General features: G+C 37.4%; 1 protein-coding gene across 3 annotated transcripts; it reads right to left on the reverse strand.

Moving 5' to 3' along the window:
• On the reverse strand, positions 1–26,763 carry LOC140144774 (uncharacterized). Of its 3 annotated transcripts, XR_011857933.1 has the most exons (6): positions 10,082–10,206; positions 9,617–9,715; positions 8,970–9,179; positions 7,352–7,561; positions 5,441–5,811; positions 1–5,282 (listed from the first exon to the last, which is right to left on the reverse strand). XR_011857933.1 is itself a non-coding variant. In XM_072166575.1 (5 exons), exons 1-5 carry the CDS (start codon positions 10,122–10,124, stop codon positions 5,726–5,728), a joined length of 648 nt encoding a protein of 215 aa, XP_072022676.1. In that variant the 5' UTR covers positions 10,125–10,206; the 3' UTR covers positions 1–5,725. The 3 variants fall into 3 exon arrangements, 2 of the variants coding, with proteins under 2 accessions (XP_072022676.1, XP_072022677.1); XM_072166575.1 differs by having other exon boundaries at positions 1–5,811; XM_072166576.1 differs by lacking the exon at positions 10,082–10,206 and adding an exon at positions 26,580–26,763 and having other exon boundaries at positions 2–5,811.
• Positions 26,764–26,776: the final 13 nt, after the last annotated feature.

A 26,776-nucleotide genomic window follows, 5' to 3' on the forward strand; every position in this document is an offset into this window, starting at 1 on the left:
GGTAGAGTGCCCCCTGAAAAATAAAAAGAGCAAAGTGCCTCTCTGACAAAAAAAAAAAAATGAAAGAAAAAATCGGGCAGGAAAAGAAAAGGGGCAAGGAGCCCGTCTTCCACCAAAATTCATCCCATCATGGGCCAAAATAGTGTAAAATACAATTTTTTCCATGCTACGTACGCACAATGTCACAATAAATATGCATAATACCGGGTCCCCTAAATTTTTATTGTGCAGCCACAACAACCCACCCCAAGAAAGCTGGCTATGCCTTGTATGTTGCATCTGGAACCACCAGGCTTCCATCAGGCAAAAAGTAAGTTCCAGTATTTGATTTATTACCAAACTTTGTTTACAAGTACTCGATGACTAAGAACATTCACTCATAAGAAGCAGGTACATTTTGCAATTGTCCCATATTTGTAAGCTTAAAACATTGTACCCTCAGGGTTTTTTTTTATTAATTTTCAATTTTTGCAAAATTGTAAAACCTAATGGTGTACTTAAATATCCTTAAGCATGAAGTGCTTTAATTACAGTAAAATTTAAAAGTTTATTCACTAAATTGTTGGAAATTCTCCATTTTTACATGTACAATTTCGGTTTAGAAAAAGTATTTCGGCTAGCTCAACATGTATGTCATGAAATCTTTCAAAAACAGTCATTAATTTAATTGTTTGTCTAAAAGCTCTTTAGTCTTCGGAATGTGTTCTATCTTTTGTGTGTGGGTAGACAGGGTATGAGTGTAGTTTACAGGTATACCCAGAAATGAATCACGAATAAATACGATGATGATACGATGTTGACTTTTATACAGGTTTGGTTGATTTCTTGGAAAATTTGGACAGAAACTGTTTTAAAAAAAATTGAAAACAAAATGAAATATGACTTTTTCATTGAGCATAATTAACTAATGTGCGCAGGAGCTTTGAGACAAACAATTTAATTAATATAGCCTTATCAAGATATGTTTAATAGTGACAGATTGGTTATCTCAAAGATTAAAAAGTTTGTTATTTTTATGTTCTGTTACTAAAACAAACTTTTTAATAACTTTAATACAAAACACAATCTGAAATCTGAATAATGTAGTTTTCTATAAAAAATATTTCAGTTTTACACACATTGTAGCTATACAGTATACACATTGACAAATACCAGTATTAATGGAACGGAATGTTCAGAAGGCAAATAAAAAGTGTACTGACACTAGGAACCACAACATGCTCATCTATCAGGGTGCACTTCTTTAACCCCAATACATTTGTACATTCATTGAATAACCTTTAAAAATTTGGGTTCAAAAACTCATACTCTGTAACTTGAGGTCAAATTTTGCCCTATTATAGTTTAATTGAGTTTATGGAACTATGCCATTGGGATGTGTACTGATGAACTCATCCAAGAATACTATAGGCGATTTAGGACCATCATTCCGCAATGCGAAGTTTGCATATATGCAAATTAGGAAATTAGGGTGGTTTTGAAAAGTTTCTTCTACCTTAATCATTCACTTACCAAAAATAGTTGTTGTTTTTTTTTTTTTTTTTTTGTTTTTTATGTTAGCATATCTAGCGCTGAAATCTAGGAGATAACGCTGATGAAACTTCGGCCAGGTACAAGTGACCTGGTGAAGGGGGTCGCCGTAGATAGCTGGTCAGGGTATTTTTACAGGAAAGGCAAGTGTAGCCGACAACCGGGCGTTACCCTGATCGGAACTGTAATGAGGTCTTTTATCATGGATCATCTGCCCCGCCATTACCAGATGAACCACCGGGAGAGCGGAGATTTTTTTTTTTGTTCTATGGGGAATAGAAATTGAATCCAAGCCCTCTCACACCAAAGGCAAAGATCTTAACCAGTGTGCCACGCTGCTCCCTTTTCCATTATGCTATTCACGTACATGTTTGACTGCTGCATTAAAAAGAAATTCATATGCAAACTTTGCGCTGTGGAATGATGTGCTTGGAATTGCCCAAAAACAAAGCGGATCTTGGTCAGTTATATTAATTTACAGATAACAAACTGGGGTTTTTTCCTGTAGGCTGCACCCATTTCCCTTTTGGGAGCTTTTTATTGAGAAATCCAGGGGAAAAACAATATTTTCAAGCAAAAAATAAAAAACATTTTTCACAAGTTTTTTCTCTTACATTTCGTTTACAAACAGTATGAAATAAATCAATGAAATTCAATAATTCAATAATAATGTTGTCCCCACAACACATAATTTTCATATGTGACGTGACCTACAAATGTATACTATCATGCACCACTGATTTGACAATTAAATGATTGTTTTAGAGGCATATGTTAACATAAATCCTGATTCTACAAATAAAAAAATTAATGAACAATAAAACTGCATTTTGCAGTTTGGTTTTCAGGCCACCAACAAGAGACAAACTAAAACCTTTTATAGCCTACTTCTACTTCCAAAATAAGGCGCTGCATGCAAAGTGAACAAAATCAACAAATGTCATGATTAATGTTTTCAGCAGCTTGAGCCCAAATCCAAATATCACACAAGTATTAAAAATAGACTCTTATGTATGCACACAAAATACTATATGCTATATACATTTCTACATTGTACATGTATATCAAATATAAGAACTGCACTAAAAATGTTTTAACCCCCTGGACACTACTGGTCATATAACAGCATTTCTGATTGGTTGATAACTTAAAATGCTCATTCAATTGCCAATTACGACTAGCCTTTTTAGAGCATATCATTTGAAAAGAGCTCCATCAAAAATTGCTGACCTTGTGGCTTATTATTATTGCATAGCCCCTTCTACTCATAATCAAATATCCCCATTTCCTGCAATAATGAAATCATTTTACATAAACTTCTAAATTATTTAAATTTCTGGGCTACTTTGTAAAGCAACACAACAATATTGTCAATGTGCTCTGGCAATTGCTACAATATGGCTACATCCAACTTAATGTTAGGGTTCGAATTCGGCTGTATCGCATAGCAGTTTGCTCCTTATTTTGAAGCAACTGCTACCCAATTTTGCATTTGTATAGCACTTTTTATAGTGCTTTAAGTATCCTGATTATGATGAATTAGCCAAAAACTGCAACACAAAATTTGAACCCTGGCCGCTGTCGAGTAGAACTTTCATTGCCGACAATCATCACATCTTAAGATCCGACGTCAGCAAGTTGTCTACAAAGCAATACATCAATAAAGTCCAAATATTAAGTTCAGAAACCCTGTTATGCGTCGTTTATTTACATCTAAATATTACCGTAAACTATGCATAATCAAATCGGTAACTTACCACTACAAAATGAAGTCTATTACACCATATCATTGTCATCTTATAGTCAATTATTACTTTTTATACCTTGAATTTAGAAGTTATTTCATGATAAATAATGCTAATCTTAAGCTTATCTCTAATATTTTTAATGAAAGCTTTGTCGACAACAGCCCTACTTTATGTACATCATTCCATTATTGGGTATTCATTCAATAAGTGCCCACAAGGGCTCAAACAGTGTCTTCTGGTTTAATATTTGCTGCTGAACCAGGAGATCAATATTTTTGGAGGACCAGAAGATCCCGCGACAAAAACAAATCCAAGTTTAATCAAGGTGGCAAAGTTACTTCCAGTAAAAGTTAAACTCAGCTATATTTTTCGGCAAGGTCCTTCAGGCAGCGGTCTGTCGATTTGGCGCTGTTTACAACATAAACACGGAAGTGTGTTTCTGATAGGCTAATTGAATCACATCATCATCACATTGGCACAACAGATTCACTGATCATGCTGTGTAGTACTTGACTTAGTTCAATTTACGCAAAGGACCTTGCTGAATACTAAAATAGTCAATTGTTTCCAATTTATAGGTACCACTAGCCCATGTATATATCCCATACTATTATAGCAGCAATGCTGGTTTCATACTTTCTACCGTGACGCTTCATCATGCCGCTTGCACTTTTCTGCAAGCAGAGTGGCAACAGCATGACTCTGAAAGCCAATGTTGCTGTTCAGCACAGCCCAAAATCGTATCCTGTTCTCACACGTCAGAGCGGCAACTCAATCCGAGTTGACTTGAATTCAAGTTCAACTCCTAGTCAGTAGTGATCTGCCACTTTGGGCAAAGCAGTGGAGTGATCAATATACATCCGCTTTCCGCTGACAACCGCTAGCGTTTCTGGTGCAACTGCACAGTGAAGCCAAATCTATTTAGGAGCGGCAAGCGGCAGGAAAGTATGAAACCAGCATAAAAGTATGCGGTTATGGACCCTATACATTCTCATACTAGGTGAATGAGCTTGTATTTGAAGCGTACATTGGAACAGTCCAATATGTGATTTAAAAGTATGATAAATCTGTTGTCGGGTTTAGCATCAATATGATCTGCAAAATACCATGTGCTCGTATCAAACTAGGCTCAGCCTTCGTATAGAATGACACTTCAAGCACAGTATTTCCCATACCATCTCCACTACCCAATAACTAATTATATTATAATACAAAGCTTTTAGCTATACCACAAATGTTTAATACTGCAAAGTAATACCATGCAAGAAATTCTGATACTGAATGGGCGCACACATTTTGCATTGGTGCACGCAACTCCTAGCGTGTTACGCGGCATACATGTGCGTGCAGAGAGACCAAAGCATGCGACCATGTGTAATTGATTGAGTTACACAGTTTGTTGATTGTACCACCAGCAAGCATGATGAAAATGATTACACTATAAATGAATCGTTTCCAAATGGCACCAACATGTTTATTTTGGTACTTTGGCACTGATAACGCATCGAAAAAGCTTCATATTATATAATAATTATATTGGATAGCTTATTTTCGTGTGATACAAGAATATACCGCATTCGTCATGAAAATACCGAACTTGCCTTCGGCTCAGTCTGTATTTTCATGACTCTTACGGTATATTCTCATATCACACTCAAAGCCATCCAATATTATATATATTTTGTCACATGCCATAAAACATGGAAAGCTTGAATGCATAAATCAACTTTTTTTAAGTTAGACATCTCTGACACTTGCTACTTCCAACACATTGCAGACACAAAGTTGGCCTGGTGCAAAGCTGACTTGCGTATTGTGTTGTTTTTGTTAGGTCACAATATTTCAGTGGCTGTGCAAGTTATTGCTCTTACCGACAATGTATACCAGTCACATTAATCATAAGGACATTGGCGTAACCTTGCAGTGTTTCAATTATTGCTGTACTCCTTCTGATGATGTGGACCGCACATAGCTCACTCCAGTCAATAAGGACATTGGTGTAACCTTGCAGTGTTATGTGGACCATACATAGTTCACTACAGTCAATAAGGACATTGGGTAACTTTGCCTTGAGCAGTGTTTCAGTTATTGCTTGTTCTCCCTCTGAAGATTACATGTGGACCATACATAGCTCACTCCAGTCAATAAGGACCTTGGGTAACTTTGACTTTAGCAGTGTTTCAGTTATTGCCTGTACTCCCTCTGAAGATGTGGACCATACATAGCTCACATCAGTCAATAAGGACATTGGTATAATCTTGACTTTAGCAGTACAGTGGTTCAGTTACTGCTTGTACTCCCTCTGAAGATCAGTCAATAAGGACATTGGTGTAATCTTGACTTTAGCAGTACAGTGGTTCAGTTAATGCTTGTACTCCCTCTGACGATGTGGACCATACTGATTCCAATCATAAAGACATTGTTTTAACCTCAACTTCAGCAGAGTTTCAGTAATTAGGCCAATTATTGTTGGGCCTTCCTTTGGCATTATGTTGAGTATGATGGCGGTCTGGCTTTGGTGATCTTGGGTAAACTATGGAATAAGATACAGAAATCTAAGTTAAGTGGGTGTAATTTGATGAATTCAAAGTACTAAAAGGAACATAAAAATAACCCTGAAAGATGGCATATGAGAGTGCTGTATGCAACATAGATAATTAATGTCAGTTCCAGGGCATAGAAAAAGGTGGGAACCTGGGAACGCAGTTCCCAAAAAATCTTGAGAAGTGGCTGAAAATATTGGAGCAAATTAACATACCCTGCAAAAATCAACACTTCAGTCAAACGCATACCCGATATTCATAACACTTTTTGTACATGGCATACATGTAAGGAAAGGGACCTCAGTCAAGACCAACCTCAGTCTGACAGAGACATATCTGACAGTGAAAACTATCATTTTGTGGAAAAGAAAATAATACAATTCTATTTCTTATGGAAATGTTACAATATAATTTTAAAAGGAGCTGTAGAGGAGCATCACTCTTACTCCTCTCAAAAGGCAGTGTCTAACTGGTAACAGAATGATTTGTTTAATGCTTTCCCTAGTCTAAAACATAAAAATTCCCAAGTTTTGACATATTTTCTCAAAATATCAAGAGCTATCTCAAGAACCACCAAACCAATACTGGGCTTGTTTGTAGTCATTTTAATGTATTTTTCATGCTGATTCCAAATTTGGTCATGAAAATGTACAATTCTGCATGGAGAGTTTTAAAGAAAAAAGCGCAGTGATTTGTAGTGCGCTACGCATATGCACAATGCCTAGACGTTGATCCACAAGCCTCAGCACAATTCAGGGACTTTGCTGCTTCAAGAGCGCACACCCTAGACATTCCACAAATAACCTTTGCAACCAGGATCAGCTCCCCGAGTTTTGTACGAGTTACAATGAGACAAATAGCAATAAGTTCCTTGTCCAGGGGAATTTCAAGCTAACTCAATTTTTCCACAAGAGCGTACTAAGGACCACCAGGGTTCAAACCCGCAACCTCTCGCACCATAGTCGAACGCCTTACCAATTGAGTTAAAGCCATATTATAACATTTGCTGAGGAAGACGCCCTCACTGAATTTTTAAAATTCCTTTTTTTACGATTAAATTGTACTTTATTAAACCAATATACCCTGCAAAAATCAAGACTCTAAGTGCTGTAGTTTTGTCAAAATCCGTGATTTTGAATTAAAGGCTGATTCAGCGCTTTATTATTACGATGGAATTATTAGTCAAACGCATGAACGATGTTCATAACACACAGTACGTCCACGGCGTGCGGGACGGTGATATACACAACAAAGGGTCGTACCACAACATGACCGAAGGAGTGAGTGCGTATTGGCATGACATGTGCGCTGGTAGTAAATTCCAATTTTCTTTGCTTTGCCGTAGTTGTTCGCTCAAAAATAAAAGGGGATATATCTGACAGTAAAAGCTAACATTTTATGGCAAAGAAATGCTGATCTATTTTGTTTGAAAATGTTATAATATTGCTTTAACTTGACTGCCGATAAGAGGTCTGGATATTGAGGGAGGTTGGATAGTAAATGTAATTTCCTATAAGTTCATGCACTTACCTCCTCCCATCTGCATATTTCTTGTATTGCCATGAGTTGCTGTTCTACCTGGTGGTTGTAACCCCCCTGATGATGCATTAGCTGTTCTACCTGATGGTTGTAATCCCCTGGGTGATGAGGAATCATTGAAGTCATGTGATGAGTTGCCTTCTTGTTGGGAGTAGGAGTAGCCTCCGCCTCGGGGTTGGTTCCATACAGAACCACTACTTCCTATGCACAGAAAGTGAATGAAACCAGTTTTTGTGTAAGAGACAGTTCGCAAACGTAAGTAAATACCACAGAATTTAAACCAGAGAACCAGGACTTCATGACTGTCATCTTGATACAAGCATGAAGCAAAAATTGGGGGGGGGGGTTCCTTTTGCTCGAAATGCACTGAACTTTCAATGGTGGAATGTCTGTGCTTGGGATGCTGAAAATTCACTTTCTGAAGGTTTGCACTCCAAAACAAAACACCTTTTTCTTGTTACTAATACACAGCGGTGGATAATTTCTGCACTCGGGTGCAGATAATCTAGTCAAGTTTTTGCACTTGAAAGCAGAAAATAACAACAGATTATTTTTGCTTATGTTCCATAGTCGTGGATAATCCGCTGTCAAGAGTTTCAGCGGTCAGAACCTCTTGACATAAGTAATATCGCCTGCTCAGTGCCAAAAGTGGATAAGTGCAATAGTAGCCATGTGTTGATGAGTAGCGAGTACAATATTCTGTGTGTAAATTGCCAAATATTCACAGGGCAGCTATTGTACTTACCCACTTCTGGCACCAAGCAGTCATATGTAAATTAAACACTGATGTACATAACAAATTCTGTCGAGGATCTGCTGGTGGACTCAGTGCAGAAACTTTGACTGTGGATCAAACACAAAACGGCGACTGTGGATTCTTTGTGTTCAAGCACACAGCAAAAGTGGTCCACCACTGTATATTAAGGTACAAGGATTTATGCTCTCTTCTGGCACCAAGCAGTCAATATGTATATTAAACACTTATGTACTTTTAAACACCAATGCTGGGGAAGATCCGCTGGTGGACTCGAGTGCAGAAACTTCAACAGTGGATCGAATGCAAAAACTGTGATTGTGGATTCTCTGTATTCAAGCACAGCAAAAGTGGTCTACCGCTGTATATAAGGTACAAGGATTTATGCTCTGGACTGCACTCAAGAGCAGAAATAATCCATATCATCGTTGGGCAGGCCCTTGCATATGAAACAAAAACTGCCAAGAAGTTACATCTATAAGAGGTTTTGATTTAAACATGTTCAGGAGTCAATAACACATACTGTATTCATTCCAATAAGCGCCCAGGGCGCTTAACAAAGTCATTTTTGGGTGGACGCTTATTTTTTACATGGTTTACCTAATTTCTTCCTAACAGGCGTTTATTAGAGACGAATTTACGTATGTTATAAAAGGGTCCTGAGACGTTCTAGTAGCTTTCCTGGTGCAGAAAATGTATTGCAAGTTTACACAGGACTTCTAACCCCCAGCTATTTCACTGTATTGACGTCTATCCGTCACTTCAACATTAATGGTACCCTTTAGCAAATTGAAAATACCCAGGGTGGCACTTATTGGAACGAATACGGTACAACGATATATAAATGACACTTACTAGGAAAGTCAGATGGACTAGTTGATGGTGATAACATAGAATTTTTGCCATTATACTGGCCGTGCCTTGAATAAAACCCTGTATTTGATGTCAGAGAAGGGTTAACAGGTGGTTTGGTTGAGGTGTTATTTGTCTTCAGTCCGTTGCTAAGGGACACATTTTTTCTGATACTCCATACATCATCTAGATCATCCAATCCTCCAAGACCATCTGGTTACAGAAAATACATAGGAATATTGGGTTAACCATGTATACATAAACTGGTTCCTAAAAAAGTGGTGGGATAAAATAAAAAGTGACCCCACTGCCAACTGGGGACTACTCAATATCTAATGTAGTGTCCCCTTCACTTTCTTTTCCAGTACCATTATCCACGATATATGCTAACAATCAAAAACTTCCACGTAAATGTCAGCACCGATGGAAATCTTTCTCTAAATATAAATTCAATGAACAGAACACACATACAGATCTTGCAAAAGATGTTTATTTCTTGACTATCAACCCATGTATATTTGTCTATTCTCAACATGAAAACAAAAGGAACCTGTACAACGTAAGGAGTGCCATTGTAATGCGGCAGGTGTGTCATGTTGCAAAGTATTCTGGGAAGGATAAGATATTTTCTCTAAACAATTAATACTTACCTGATTGTTTCTTCTTGGGCCCAAACAAGTCCCATTCTTCTGCTGATGTCTCCTTGTTAGCTTTACTACTGGCGTATGCAAATCTCTTCACTTTACCCCCTGAAATGAAAAACAAAAAAAATATATTTAAAACAAAAATCACAATCACAGTAGTACAGAAACAAGCACTAAATCACAACATCTGATATCAGTTACAGGTTAGGCCAAGCCTTGAAATAAACAGGCGCTGGGAGTAAATTTTCCCTCGTAGATTGCTCCTGGTCTTTGTCAAAATTCACATGAACCAGGAGCAATTTTCTAAAACAAATTGCTCCTGGTTCCAGTCCGCTTATTTCAAGGCTTGGGTTAGGCCAAAAAAATATATAAATTTATTTATCCTCTCTCCAAGCCACACACAAGCAGAGCAGTTGAAATTCTGAGGTCTCCTACATTGGTAATAGATGTACAGGTATGTAACTCACTCACCAGCAGCATTTGGTGGTTGCTCTACTAATCTATACCTGCTCATAATTATCCATTTAACAAAACCCAATGAGAGAACATAACACGATGGACCAATCTACTGGTAATTAAATTATTCCTAGAGTAAAAAGGTGTCTTCATCTACTGCTTGGTCTTCAGTAGACAGCATCACATACACTGATATTAAAAATATCAAGTATACATTGTAATGCAAAACATCAATTCTGAATCAAGTACTGCTGTCAAGCAAACCACGGTTCACAGAATTATCCCAATCCCATCATACATCTGTACAGTCTCAGTGCATCAGGCCTTGAAATTTGATTTGTTGGGGCAAGGCCACTAGGCAAAAACAAAGTAGGGCACCAAGGCCAACAAGTGATGAAGAATGAAGTGGTGAAGAATGCCATGATCAGTTGACAAAGATCTGGGGCACCAAGACCAAAACTGAAAAAGGGCAGGCAATGGCCTCAGTGGCCTCCCTGAAATTGAATTGAAAAAGAATTGGGGGCCGCGTCTAAGATATTCTTGGGGGGTAGGGGGTGGTGTAGGGGGTGCCAATTTTGTTTCTTGCCCCAGACGCTACCAACCTCAGTCCAAAAACCTGTTAGGGTTAGAGTTAACCCTAACCCTCATCCTAACCCTTACCCTAACCGTAACCCAAACGGGTATTAGGACTGACGGGGGTTCGGATTGACGGTATTTTGGACTGACGGGGAGACCCGCCCAAGACAACCCGTATAAAGTATTTTAACAATCAGGGATTTGCATCCAAGAAGGGCACACATACCAAATAAACAATCAGTCAGGATCAGCTCCCTGAGTTGTCCTATTCTCTTGGTCGGGCTGACGTCACAAAGGGGAAATAGCCTAGTAAAACTAGTGTGCGCATGTGCAGCGCATGTGCAGTTCCCCTTTCTCGAGCTGGTTGCTATGCGCGCGCTTGTGCAAAAGGGATGAAGGGGACAATGTTCCCGGATGTCCGACCGAGTGAATGGGTAACCGAGACAAATGTCAGCAGTTAGTTTCCTGCCCAGGGGAATTTCAAGTTGGGCTAAATTCACAAGAATAAACAGAGACTACGTCGAGGCTCGAACTCACATCGTCAAACAAACGGAATTATGGGATTTACCAAAAAGGTCACTAGCAAGACCCATGTGTTTTTTTCGTTCAATTTCATACTGCAATGCATCATGGGAAGATGATTTGTTGCTGTGATATGCAACAATGAGCATCATAAAGTGGTCACTCATTCTGCTGCAGAAACAAATGCATATTTTATGGTATACCATTTTTTTTAAATATTATGTTGCTAGTATGAATTATATATGCGTGTGTGCACAATAGTTTCTTTGCTAGCTGGCATAAAGCTGAAAACTATTATACTCCACAGTTTAAAAGCTAGGGGGTACTCAAGTTTGGTTTTGGTAGGGGTGTGCCATTGAAAATTTGAAAGTGGACACATCAATATACCAATTTTTCAAGAAACTTGGACCCATTGATAAAAATTGGTCTAGAAAAAGGGGTGATTGATACATATACCAAAAGGCTGAAAATGCTACCCATGTTTGCGGCACATCCCTGTACGGTCTTTTGTACTGAGTACCTCCCCCTGGGTTTAAAAGTTGAATTTAATTTGAAATATAAAAAAATCGACTCACTGTTTACTTGGTGGGTTTTTATTTTTGCATGTAAGCCTCCTCTGTTCCATGTTAAAAAATATCAGGGATTCAGGGGCCACAATTACGTTCCAATGTGAACTTCATTCAAATCTTGTGAACTGAAATACTATCTGAGATTGAATGCTTCAAACAAATAAACAGTTTACAAATATTTAAATGTTTTTGATATTAGAGAAGAACCTGGGAAAAATTCAGTGCAAATATGATACAGTTTGTGCCATACTGTTTTAAATACAAGAGTTAATAAAGAATGACAAGGCATTGATCAGTTTAAATTGACTGGGGTTGGTAATTGGAAATTGATTTTGCATCTTTATTACATTTTGCCCGTCTCTACGGTAACAGCGTAATTACCATACAAGCATTCATAATTCAGTCATTTTATAAATTAGTTGCGCTACATGTACATGTATATATAGGGTTCGATTTACTTTGAAAAAACGTGCATAGCAATTTTGAGTAAAAATGTTAATATTTAGGTGATGTTCTTATGTTTACAATCTAGCAGGTAGCAGGTTGTGGGAGCATTTTGCTCTGCTACACCAGGTAAATCAAACACTGTAATGAGCTATATTTTTGTACCTGCTTCATTTTGAAATTTGCATGCAAATTGGCATCGACATGTGATGTTGCTTGCGCTAACATAATAAATTACATGTAGCAATAGTTATTGCAGGTGGTGTTGTCACAACATATTTTGATCATCTATTAAGAAACCAATCACAAATACACTTGTTACATCAAACACTATGGTACCACCACAATGGCCTCATCCCAATGGCATAGTTCAATAACCTCAATTAAACAATCATAGTGTAAAATTTGACCTCAAGTTACAGAGTATGAGTTTTTGTACCCAAATTTCCAAAGGTCATTCAATGAATGTACAAATGTATTGGGGTTAAAGAACTGTGCCCTGATAGATGAGCATATTGTCGAACCTAGTGACACCAAATTTGATAACAAAGCTATGTGTTTCTAAGGCAACCAATACACAATAAATGTCTATACCCGACTGGTGATTCTATTATACTTGGTACATGTAGGGTAAGGATATTGAGTAACCCTAGAAACGCTATCAATATTTGGCACTATGGCTGTCATGGTATGCATGAGTTGGTACAAAACATACAGGGTGGGAGAAACAAATATTTGTAGATTTTGGTGCATTATAAGTTTTTGGAGTATCATAATTTTGAACAAAAAAACATACCGTAACATATTTTTTTTGAGGTGTAAGTGAGGTAACGATCCACTCCCTGAAAAACATGCGCGCCTAAGGCAAGCACCTCGCCAAATTTCTGGAATTCCAGGGGTGCACGGGGCTTGTCCGGGGAATAGGCTGCAGGCTATCACCCCCCCCTCCAAAAAAAAGAGTTTTTTTGCTCTTTTTATGACAAATTATCATTTCCGGAATTTTTTGGGGGCCACATTTCCGGAATTCCGGGAATTTCCAGAAGTCCTTACACCTCTGTCTTAGCCTAAGGATATATGTAATACAACGTAATCTGCTTTAGTTATTAATTATTATTATTATTATTAATCATCATTTAAAACCAAAGTGCCTAATAATATTAAAAAATATATCATAAAATAGATAATATACAGCCTGTCTCAAAAAAAATTGTGCAGTGAAAAGCGCCCTCTTTGGCGATTAGAAAATACCGTTGTGCATGGTGCTTACATCAACGTCAAGGGCTTAGTCTTAGCTCTCATATACCGTTTGTTCTGTTCAATTTGCTCTATTTAATCTCGAGATATGTTTAGTTAAGAACGAAAGGGTAAAATCACAATTGTGCCACTTTTACTAGGGAATAGGGCTGTACATGTAAATCAATGATAGCTGATGTTGATGCGTTTAATGCACTCCCCCCTTCTGGGCTCGTGCATTAGACGCATCTGCACCAGCGTGCGTGCATTATTTTGTCTAATTTCATTAATTTGTAAAATTTCATGAACTTGTCAAAGTTCATTAACCCATACATGTAAGTGTGTAATATTTGTTTGTCTTTTAAACATGTCTTGAATGACAAAAAGAACAGTATTTACCATGGTAAAATCATTGACATGCACATGTATTTAATTTGACAGCAAAATGTGAAATATTTATTTATCGTTTAATTTGTCATAAAAGGAAAAGAGAATCATTATACCTTTATCATGATAACACATTTTTAAAAAAACAATTTTGTATTGTACTGCAATTGATGCATTCTTTTGATTTCACGAAGGAACTCTTGATAAACTCTTGATGCTATTGATTTACATGTACAGCCCTCTTCCCTAGTAAAAGTGGCACAATTGTGATTTTACCCTTTCGTTGTTAAGTAAGCATATCTCGAGATTAAAACAAGCAAATTGAACAGACTAAGCGGCATTTGAGAGCTAAGACTATGCCCTTGACGTCGATGTAAGCATTATGTCACAACGGTATTTTCTAATTGCCACAGAGGGCGCTTTTCACTTGCACAATTTTTTTTGAGACAGGCTGTATACATGTACAGCAATAATTTAAGCAAAATATTAAAATAAATATTGTTATAAATTCTCTGCCATATTTCAAGAGAGCATTGAATATGATCATTTGTTTGCACTTTTCAAAATTGGGCTATTCCATTTAAGATCCCCACTACCCCTGTGGAAGATTTTGGAAATATCTACCACAGAAGGAGTATGAATTTCAAATGTAATGAACACATCAGATCTATTTGAAACTCATCCTCCTTCAGTACAAGATATTTCCAAAATTTATTATGAGCGACATTTCTTAGAATAAGTAGGGGTGAAAGTAAAAGTAAATTTGAGACCGGTTATAATACACAGCCCCTAACAAAATTCTCTTGTTAGTTAACTGTGCTCTTGAAGTGGGGATTTTGTTGTTGAGTGGTTTATATTGATTCGCAAACTATTACCAGAGAGAAGATATTCTTGAGAGGGCACTCTATTCACGCGGTTTCTTTTCCAACGCTTAAAGATCACAAATTTTGGTGGTTTGCAAATGAAGTGTCCGCACTATCGATTGATTACGTAACTGTTATGAATAATTTATTAGGTTTTTCAATGCAATCGTCTCGAATACGAATACGTGTTCCCGGTTGGCTCTATAGCGATTTCACAGAAAAGGTATTTCTAGTGCAATGCAGCGTCGGACTCTAGCTGAGAGCGTAGCCTAAGTCATTACGGACTCCAAGAAGGGCTCTCCATACACAAATGAACAAACACAAAGGAGGGTAGTCTCCTCCGTGACAAGCTTGATTTCGATGGAGCGGAACCAAATTGGCTGCAGAGGAGACGGGTCATTTTGCTATGCAAATGAGTTGAGTGTCATAGCCTTGCTATTACCTGTGAAATGCAATATTGATCAACACCATTCACCAACACCATTCAAACAATATAGCATCCATATACTGACTACTTGTTGATATACAATTGATTTGCAGTAACTGTAGGTGGTAAATACCTAATGTCTTCTATGGTTACGTAATGGGTTTTAAGAATGGCTATCACAATGGGGACTAATTAGGACCCCCCCCCAATATTTGTCTCATGTCTCTGCACACATTTGATTTATGCTGCGTGTTTGCTTGAGCAAAACTGCAGTTGAATTTTATTTTGTATAATTTACATTTTAATGAAATTTGGGCAAAAATTGGCTGTAAAAATCAATGTTCAATTTAAATTTTGTTCCTGATCGCACCGTAACTCCAAAATTGTAATGCTATGAATACTTCCAAGGTCAGAGTTTAAAAATTGGCATTTTCAATTTTTTTTTTTTTTTTTGCCTAAGGGGCTGTCATTCTCATCACGGAAAGGGAGTCATGAATAAACTGGCGGATCATAATCTTTTTGCACCCAAAATAGGGCTTGCGACTATCAGTGGCGTAACTACATGTAGGGTTGGTAGCGCCCGGGACAAGAAACAAAATTGGCGCCCCTACCCCCACCCAAAAATATCTTAAAGGTCATATATATTGCTCGGACAACATCATATCATTGGCAAGCTAATATTATGACACGCAAAAAAAAAATTGCAAAGCTCCATTCCGATTGGTGATTAAAATGAAGATATCATGTAACTGACCAATCAGAGGCAATGTTAGATCGGCAAGTAGTGACCTCGAGGTCATCAATGGACGTTTCTGTCATTCTGCTTTGAAACAAAATACAAAAATTCCATCCACCGACATCGAATGACTTGATGCATTACAACCTTTATTTCTTGTAAAAAGCAAACAAACAGTATCTAAACTAACCTCGGCTTTGCTGATATTTTAAAAAATGGGTAATTTTGATGGTTAATTTTGTGTGGATTTTAGTTAAAGTTATTGTAGTACGAATGCACTGTCCCAGCACCATCTTCAATTAAGATCATGCGCGCATGCGTGAGCAGTCAATGGCACGTGGATTTTAATAAACAACTCCTGACCAGTTTAAGCCCGAGCTCGCTCGTAAGTGGGTCGACAACAACATAGTCATCGAATGGACTTCTCGCTGCTCTCAAAAACCACTCAAAAAATCATGTTTTTATATTACTTTGGACAAAAGCTGATCATGCAAATAATAAGTTTAGCAATCACAGATGACATACAGCAGTGACACAGGTTTCTAAAGTGAGTATTTTACTAGATATATTAATGCAAACTTGCAAAATATTTTACGTACTGGGCACCATATTGGAACCTGCTACAACTTGAGAACAAGTCCTCAAACGTTCGAAATTTGTAGTTACTACAACTGACGATGGACAGATAGTATCAGTTTGTGAATGAGGACATCGTATAACTATAAGTGACCTTGTACTATACTCATGTGGACACCTCGCCCACACGCAACTTCGCCTACACGGCATCTCGCCTACGTGCCATCTCGCCCCCTATGCAATGCAATGCATTGCAATGGCGGTTGTGAATGTATCATGACGATCGATGTGACCGGAAGGGTCGTGTGTTCCTGTGTTGGTAGCAGACTATACCAGGGTCGGATCCAGGAATTTTTGATAAAGGGGGCGCCTTTTGGTCGACGACGAAAAAAATGTGTTAAAGGGGGTTACCCCCTCGAAAAATCGACGGTTTTGGCCCATTGTTTGCTGTTCATGGCGAATTTGTCCCTTTTTTTAATTTCTTACAATTTTTGTATTTTTAAGTTACCGGTGCCCTTTGCTAGTCAAAAAATAGAGGGGCGCGCGCCGGCTGCGCCCCCCCTAAATCCGCCCCTGGACTATACGATCAAGGATTCATTCCAATGAATGCACGGGAATATTCAACAAATGTGTGTGTGTGTGTGTTTTATAAATTGAGGCCCCTACCGTCCCGTCCCGTGTAGATTATGTTCAGTTTTAACACACCGTGCTGATGTGATTATAACAATATTTTTTTAATATTTTAATATGTGTATGCATTTTTTCAACATGCATTTTTAATAATTTGATAACTTCGTGTTAAAGTGTGTTATACGTGAATTTTTATGAAGATAATTATAAAGAAAAATATGGCAGTCTTTTAATTTTTTTAATACCATTGATTGTTAAAACTTTCAGCCTACTTTTAATAACTTGATAACGTGATAAAGTGTTTAAAATAAATTTTGGCCATTTTCAGCGAGTAGGGCCTGTGCTGTGCGTTTACTTTTTTTACACCGCTGGGTATTTGCTGCCGATTTATTGCTTGACAAGTCCCCTGCGTGACTGCCAGCCAAACCACGGAATGGCCCGGAAATGGAATATACTGGATACGTTATGCGTGCTGCGGTGACAGTGCCATTGATTTACCCATGTCATACCCGGCGATTTCGCGGAAGTCTTTACTACTTGCCAGCGTGTTGGAGGACGGGTAGTGTGCGCAACAAAAAAATTGTAATTGCAGGCCGTGTTAAAACATGTTTTGTGCTTGTAAGTCCGTACCATGCACACGAAGACGAAGGAAAGCCATTGAATTATGATACAAAATCATAAGGGTAATGAAAGTTGATTCCAAGTTTCCCATCATCGCATCACTTTTTTACATTATATTAGCTTATATTTTCACGAACAATAATTAATTTAATATGTCCGAAATTTAGGCCTTATAAATGTATTTTTATGTTAAATTTTTATGTATTTTACTTTTACAGATATGGTTTCATGAACAAAAGAATCAATTAGGCCCTATTATATGTGTTATTTTATTTTACAAATTATGTTTACTTCATATAAGTTCATACTTTTTAGTGTTAAATTAATTATGGCCAGTATGGCCTAATAATTTATATAATATGGCCAGAAAAGCGCTTATGAGTTTTGTGTATTTTTATTTAATTAACCGAATCATTCATTTTACCGACTCAAACTCACTTAAAATAAAGTTTGAGATGTTCAAAACTTGCAGTCCTATAAAAGATATTAAATCAGAGAAGATCTTCTTTGACATAGCCTAATGAAACAATTAAAGGGAAAAATAAATTTTTCAAAGACAAATGCGCACAACTAGCAAAACAAACGCCAGCAGCATGCAGCTTTGAGATATTTTGTGGGAGGCTGTGCAGTGACTTATGCCCCCATTTTGCACCGTGTGTTAACGGCGGATATTCATTAGCTACCACTTACACGAAAACGCCGGGTGTGATTAGGCCGTATAAAATTAATGTTTTGGTTCTCGTCCCCTCCCTCTTCAATTTCTGGGATTTGTCAGATTTTTTTAATTTTTTTTTAGATTTTTCAATTATTTTAGACTTTGGAATGATTTATGAATTTTTCATACATATAAATACGTTTATTAGAGAACAAGGACCACTTCCAAGTCTTTTTGTGGTACTCTAGGGGTTTATCCTCAGAATCTCACATTTGAAAAAAAAAAAAAAAGTCATCGCTTCTCGAGCACTGTTGGAAAAGACCGAAAACTACAGACAATGCTGATTTTACACTGAAAAAAAAAAAAAAAAAAAAAAAACCTCCCTCCCTCATCAATTCATGAAAATCCTCTGGACGAGAACCAAAATATTAATTTTATACGGCCTTATGTTCAATCAATGGTACCATGATCCAAGCACGCAAAAATGCCAGAATACACCGATGTACCTTCCTTGACAAGGCCGGGCCCCGCGCGCGGCCGCATGGCATACACACAGCATACACACTGATGTACGTCAGACGATCGATTGCTTGACAAGTCCCGGGTCAAGTATGCTCTCAGTTTGATTAAGACCCCGAGAATTATACGGGCCATGTTTTGTGCTTATGACGTAGGCCTATCGGAGGCACGCTAAGAAGAAAAAAGTTGCAAATGTTTGCAAAACTGGTTAATACTAAATACGATTTCGGTAAAATTTTAATTTGGGGTTATTCTTTGTCAAATATTATTAACGTGCTCCCTTATAGGCCTACACATCCAAAGACCCATCATTTTCTTATTGTTTTCACGCAAAAGACTAGCTCCCAAGGAATATTTCCTCCCAAGACCATCAAGTTTTAGAATATGGCCCAGAAAGAACTCTTTTCTTTTTTTTTTTTTTTTTTTTTGGGGGGGTCTTCCTCGAAAGGCCTCATTTGTTAGCAACTGCCCTCGAAAGACCTCTTTTTTGTATCCTACTCCTATTTATTGCACAATTTTCCCCGAAATACCTTATGAGCGAAAATGGAAAATGTTACTTTTATGCCAAGCATAAAACTGAATCTGGAATCTGTGTTTTGTTTTCTTTCTCCTATAATTCTATAATGACTTTGGTTTGTTTATTTGTTCTCTCTACGTCCACTCCGCATACACACCCCACCTAACACTCCCGCTAACACTCCATACACACCCCTTCATGAACACATCTCGAAGAATCAAGCGCGGAAATTGAAAATGTTACTTTTGCGCGCATAAATCCGAATTTGAATTTTTTGTTTTTCTTTGACGGTTGTGTTTGTTAGAAATCACTGTCAAATCAGTAAAGAAATATGATGTGCATATACAAGAAGGTATACACATGATAAATGAAAGAAAGATAATAATTATAATAATAGAAACAAGGAAGGAATTATTTTAGACAAGTGTTAATTGTGTGTATCAGCCTGATCATGCAAACGACATCCAAGTAATCCGAGCTTCCAAATCTGGGTGTTTGACAAGCCTAGATAGGGAAGACCCATTCGTGAGACGCAAAGCGCACATGAACAGGCAAAATTGGGGCAAAATAATGATTTATATGAAGTTTAAAATGAAATCATGTATGGTATTTGATAGACCTAGAAGACGCGGTGCGGCGTGTTAATAGGATCTAGGAAAAATAACGAGTTATATGAAGTTTAAAACGCAATCATACCTGTATATAAAGCCAAACAACCTACATCTTCCAAATCTGGGGAAAATAACGAGTTACGTGAAGTTTCAAATTAAATCACAGCTCAGTATATCAATAAACACATTTATTGCACAAAATGTTTCCATTTGTTTGAAATTTTTCCCAGGGTAGCTCCGATGTCTTACAAACATAATGAATTTGATTCCACTGTATACTCAGTGGACATGTTAAAACGTTACAATGCCACAAAATCAGCATGATCAGGGTTGAAACGTATTATGTAAAAACGATCGAAGGCCTACACTATATGGTTTTATCTCTTGGCCCCGGCTCTTGACAGTTCAGTTTCGCACACTAAATTAATACTAGGAGAAACTTAAGAAATAAGGGAAGGATTCGATTTTGAGCTTGTCACCAAGAAATTTAAGAAAGAAGGACTCCGGGAAGGCCCGAATAGACTTTGATCATTGGTCATCAAAAGGCCCTTCCATCATGAGACGACTATCTACATGTTGCGTAGAGAAACGTAACACTTGCAGCTGTAAATGCGTAGGTCTTTTAGTTTTAGCTTTAGTCTTTCACATATCATTTCAGTACACCCATTATAATCATTTTTTTTTTTTTTTTTCCAATTATGCTTGTTTTGTACTCCGTCGGTAATCAAATGGTTCAAACTATAAACGAATACCGTATTAGATTGTTAAACCCGGTTTCCTCCTTCAGGCATAAGGCCAAAGTCTTTCTTTCCTTATGTCCTTAATTTTTCTTTATTCAATCCTGTTCTTTCTTGAGGCCCTAGGCCTAATTCTTTTTTCCCCTTTGATGCGTTATTGTATTGTCAATGGTCATGTCATATACATAAATAATTCAAACTTTCTGACTTTGGTTTGAGCGGAGACTAAAATACCTAAACCCTTACTTGCATTTGAATCAAATAAATATATTATATAGGATACATGCTAAATACTTGAAGCCAAAGCAATTAAGTATAACGAATCAGATCATGCTGACGGTGTTTATGCTACATCATATGCGCAGGTGCTCCTTTGTTAAAAGGGAAATCCCTAATGAGGAACGGTCAAAGAGTAGTTCTCGCCAGTCAAGAAAGATAAACTGTGAAAGTCCACTTCCCAAAAGGAACTTTCACCAGTTCGCTTCATGGTCTTTCTTACGCCATGTGAGATACTAGTAGTGATCATATATTCTGAGCTAAGCATAGTTTGGTAACTATAAAGAAAAAAGGTCCTACTCGTCCGACTGTCAAAAAGCTGAGACGGTTAAATAATAGCATTGCATGAGTACGACATAGAGTAGGCCTACTAGCTTAAACATATAAATCATCATTATCAGTTTGTTTTATAAAGCAAAGTTTCGAATTATACGACATGCATGAATAAAGTACACATGACATACATTGTAGGCCTACGTATCTTCCAAATCTAGGTTTATCAAACTCCCAGATTTGGAAGTTATATGAAGTGGTCCTTTTTATTATTATTCATTTTGCATTTATATTAAACAGGACAAAACACAAATAACTTGAGAAAAAAAAGATAGAAAGAATAAAAAACAACATACACAACACAAATACAAAAGCATCTCTAACATTATAATATATGACTAGTACAATATTATGCATATTTTTAAATTCGTTTTATACTTTGTTTGTCCGTGGGCACACGAGAAAGACAATAATATGTTACATTTATGTAATTACTAATTTTCTTTGTTGTTACATTATTTTCTTACACAAAACATTCCCATTTCATACGAAGTGGTCCTTCAATAATGTGTGATTTGCATAAAAAATAGCTTCCTATTTAAATGCTAGTTTTCACGGATATAGCTCTTATATATTAGCTCGTACTGATCGCATTATCCCCTTTTAATTTCAAGCCAAACAAATGAGGTAAATTTAAAACGAAGAAAATTGCTATTTCATTCCAGCGCCTACAATCTGTGTATTAGCTCGCCGATCATATTATTCTTGAACTCTTGAAACAGATTCATCAGGATCGTTCATAGTTCAATTAAAGTAGAAAAGGTTCTTTTTCATCAAACATCTAGAAACACCACAACAGAGTGATCAAGATTCCTGATAGGAATTGAAATATTTCTGAGTAAGTACCAGAATAATTGGATCTGAAAAAGAACCTTTTCTACTTTAATTGATCATATTATTATCGGGCGGGAGCTAAAGGAAAATTATGGACCCAAACCATACCGATCAGATAGGGCCTACCGCGAGTCAGACTCAGATGCCAACAACAACCCACCAGGAACCACGGAAATCCATCCAAAAGTGGCAATATAATAAGAAGAAGTTAAGAACACATGCAGTAAAACATAAAATCAGACCAAATAAAAGAGGCGAATAAAAGTAAAACAAAATTGTGACTAAAAATATTTTTTTTAAAGTAGAACCACATAACAAAACAATAACATAACACATAACAAAAAAGTAGAAAAACAAACATAAAAATAGAACAAGAAGGCCTAAATCCAAAAGAAAGCAAGACCAAAGAAAAGCAAACGCAAAAAAAAAAAAAAAAAGAAAGAAAGAAAACCATAAAAATGGAAAAACAAAAATAGGACAAAAAAGCCCAACCCCCAAACATGTCAGAAAACAATACCAAATAAACAAAATCAAAATCAAACAGTACAAAATACAGACAGACATAATATTAATTGATACAGACAAAATAAAACAAACAAAAACGCATAATATACAAAAAACAATACGATCGTACCAAATTAGTATGTAGTAGGCTACAAAACATTACAAAATAAAGAAAAGGATAACCAAACCAAAACGAGCCAAAATATAACTAGAAACGTAACAAAAAAAAACAAGCAAAAAGCCATAGACCTATCCCAAACAAAGAAATTATTCACCAAACAAAGAAAAGCATAAACAATACACTAATTAAAGGAAAAAACTAAATTGAAAATATATAACCCAAAACCCACTCAGACAAAGCTCTAATAAATCCAAACGAAGAAAAACAAATAAACATTAAACAACATAACAAATTATAGCAAGAACCAAGAACAACAACAAAGCCAAACAATAAAAAAAACAATAAAGAAAACATGCAAAAGTCCAAAAGACTATTAAACGGTACCGTAGGAAACGTAGGCCTATTAAATTTTGATGCACTATACTTTCCTTATTTCAAAACGCAATACTGAGCTACTATTCTAATTGCCGATATAGCTAAATTAGGTGAGGGGGAAATACAACTATTATACTTCTCAACTTCAAATCACCACAGCACCATCCATCATCAAATCATCACCTATCGATACCGGGCTTAAGACTACAACAGGACGTGGTCACTATATTCTCGTCCATTCAATGGGGGCGATTTAATGAATACATCATTGATAGTACGATCTGAATACCAGGGGTCGCGCTAACCTGCGTTTCTGCGCGTACAGCGCATATTTTTAAGTTTGAGCGCATATATATTCATTTTTGCATACCAGTTCAGGGGTTTTCATGCGCGCAGAAAAATGAAAACATGTGAAAGAAAAATAAAAGCTTCGATCTCCAATATTTACGGCCCGTCCAGAAATTATGTAACATAAAATGCAATAACATAAATGTTGAAGTGAAGTCTCCGTAGCATTGTAACATAGTTTTAAAATAGAAATAAAATACACACCGCCGGCATAATTACACAGATTGCGATATTGTCTAGAATCACTGCTGTTAAGTTATTGCAGTACTGAATGATGACACATACGTGAGTTGGTAATTTCTAATTCTAGGGATCGGAAAGAAATGCTAAGTGGGTGGTGTGTAGAGATATGCCATCTGTGAAATATGACACAATGTCAGATCGGCCGTAGAAGAAAAAAATTACAAAAATTTGCCCTTGAATTATGTTTTATAGTTATAATACTCCAGTAATTCAATAAATATCATAATATTGGGCCTAAACTTGAACTCATTTGCAATGAAATGTCATTTTTTATTGAGTAAAGCATGGCTTCCATGTGGTGCCAATGGTGTTGAATTCTGCACTTTGCCGAAGTTGAACTGCATTTTGTGAAATTCGGCGAACCTTTATGGCATAAAGCAACACTTTTATAGTAAGTAAACTGCTTGAGAACTTTCTTAAAAAGCGAGATAGTTGGTTACAGGCGAGAATCGTGGCGTGAAAAGCGAGATCACGTTTTTTGCCGGGCTTTAACTATTTATACCAGAACACAATCATGTCCAAAATTAATATTTTGTTCTGGGTCTGATTATTCGGACTAATTTATACCATGGTACCGGTAACACATCATTGTGACCAAAATCACAAAATCTGATACTGATATATATTAAAACCAGTTAAAAAACGGTAGGGGGCCTACATTCAATACCGGTACTTGATTGGAGAACCCCTCATTTTAGGATTTGAGCGCATATTTTTAACACTTTCAAGGGGTTCAGGGGTTCTGAGAACCCCTGGTTTTAAAACCTAGTGCTACCCCTGCTGAATACACACACATCCTGTGTGCATCGATCGTATACATCCACAATGCCATTGTGTTGCATTGCCTCAATAGCTAATTAGGGGGCGAGATGGCACGTAGGCGAAATGGCGTGTAGGCGAAGTGCATTGTGGGCGAAGTGTCCTGTATTCACTCATGTACTATAGCCAAAATATTAAATTCTCGATCATGAGAGCCAACTTGGGTACGCACAGTTATTTGCGTCGAGCGTACTACGCAAAGACCGGCGCTTACGGTGCAAACACAGCTTTTGAGAATTGACCAATCACACGGTCGCTGCTAGGCAAGGTCAAGGTTCGGTCATGCAGGTCGCGCGATTGTGTTATTCTATGAAAAGTACGCTGACGCAGAAGGTACATCCTCTCATGATCGAGAATTTGTTATTTTGGCTATAGAGTAAAGTATAAATAAAAAATTAACTTTTTTAGACTCTGCCGATTATCACAGAAAACGTGTCATGGTGTACTGAAGAAAAACATGAACATGTGAAGAAGAAAAAGAAGTGTCATGAGTGTGAAGAAAATGTGTAAGAACATGAAGAATGGCATGAAATGATGAATTTGTGGCATGAATCATGCATGCATCATTTGCATGCCATGGTCATGATCATGTATACCTGATCTCATGTACCAATACCTTGTGTATTGGTACATGATTCGGCGGGTAGACTTCAGCAATAGCGAATAAGAGGTCGCTTTTTACTCTTTTCAAAACGCCACATGCACACCAAATACTGAATACAGGACCCCGAAATGGTCTACTTTTAGCGTGCCTTAACTCCGAAACAGTTTAGTCAAAGTTAAAAATGCGATCCCCAACCCTTTGCTTACCTTGGACGAATTTGCAGTATTTTCCGCTAGCTCCGTGTTGAAAAATGTCCGTACTTGCCCGGTACAAACATAGAAATGGCCACATTTGCTTCAGTCCTGGTATGAATATTTCTTCCGTAATCCAATGGTTCCAACGTGGGCATCACGATGATAGTCTCCTACACAACCAAATTGTGTCGGCCTGACGCTCGTCGATCCTAAAAGTGAGGACAGCGTGACCTCTTACCTGCGTAAAAGTCTGTTCGACAAAGGCAATAAGGATGATTGACAGCGCCGTTCATTGGGCGGAGCCATTATATTACAGCAGACAGGTTGCGCTGTTCTCTGACTCTGACCTTGACTGTTCGTCACGTAGACATACCGTGACCTGGGTACACGATAAAGCTGGGGGATGCGACTGCGGCCGCCATTTTGACACGCGGTATCTACTCTTCAGAAAAATTACTTTTGGTGACGCTTTTATATCAAACAATTTTCGATAACGGATTTCTACTAGGATTTCAATTTTTTATTAATGAAGGTGCATGTAGTTTTGAGGAATAACACGGGATGTTTCGAGTTTTATTTCAACTGGTGGTGTAGGAAGGTGAGTGAATTCGTGAATGAGGCGGGATTGAGGTTTCGTTGTTTCAACGATCCGATAGTAGGATACTAAACGTAGGCTAAAAATGTCTAATGACGCCATGTTTACATGAAAACATTAGCTGTTGCGAGGTCAGTGTCGTTGAATTCGTTACCTAAATTCCTTTCAGAATATTCTGATTTCACTTATTTATGATGTGTACGAAAATTCACCATATAAACTCAAAAGTGTGAATGCAAGCTGTTATTGCGGACAATAGAAACATTGTTGCAAAGTCATTAAAAACAGGTATGTATTACAGACGTTCTTTGGCCGAAACGAGATACAGGCCAGTTAGGCAGTCTAATGATCATGATGATCGTGAATGATGGTATACTAAAATGCAGCAAACCTTTTACGAGCGCGACTACCGTGATGTTGCAAATTCGGCGCTTACAACGCGTACGGCGCACAGTTCATTCATAAATTTCCACTCAGCAACAACATATTGCCTTAGCAGCCAATCAGAGACAAGTGCGTGCAACGCAGTATATACGCGATGTATCCTTACAATACGCGCTCGTCAAAGGTTTTCTGCATTTTAGTATAACTGGTATTGGTAAGCTTACAGAATTTTTGGATTTTTGCCTTTCAATTTTACATACCATTGCTATCGTCTCTGTCGTCTCTCATTTTCATTTTTCAAAAATCAGGAGACCATTACAGGAATTTACAGCCAAATCCGTCTGGGAATCCGTCGCATCATATTAACTTTCATGACTTTCACAGTTCTGTTTCCCGTACTTTTTCGATTCCTTTCGCTTCAGGCTGTCATGCAAAACTGATGACGTCAGATGTCAAC

Source organism: Amphiura filiformis, unplaced genomic scaffold (genome assembly GCF_039555335.1).
Source record: "Amphiura filiformis unplaced genomic scaffold, Afil_fr2py scaffold_79, whole genome shotgun sequence".
Taxonomy (NCBI): Eukaryota; Metazoa; Echinodermata; class Ophiuroidea; order Amphilepidida; family Amphiuridae; genus Amphiura; species Amphiura filiformis.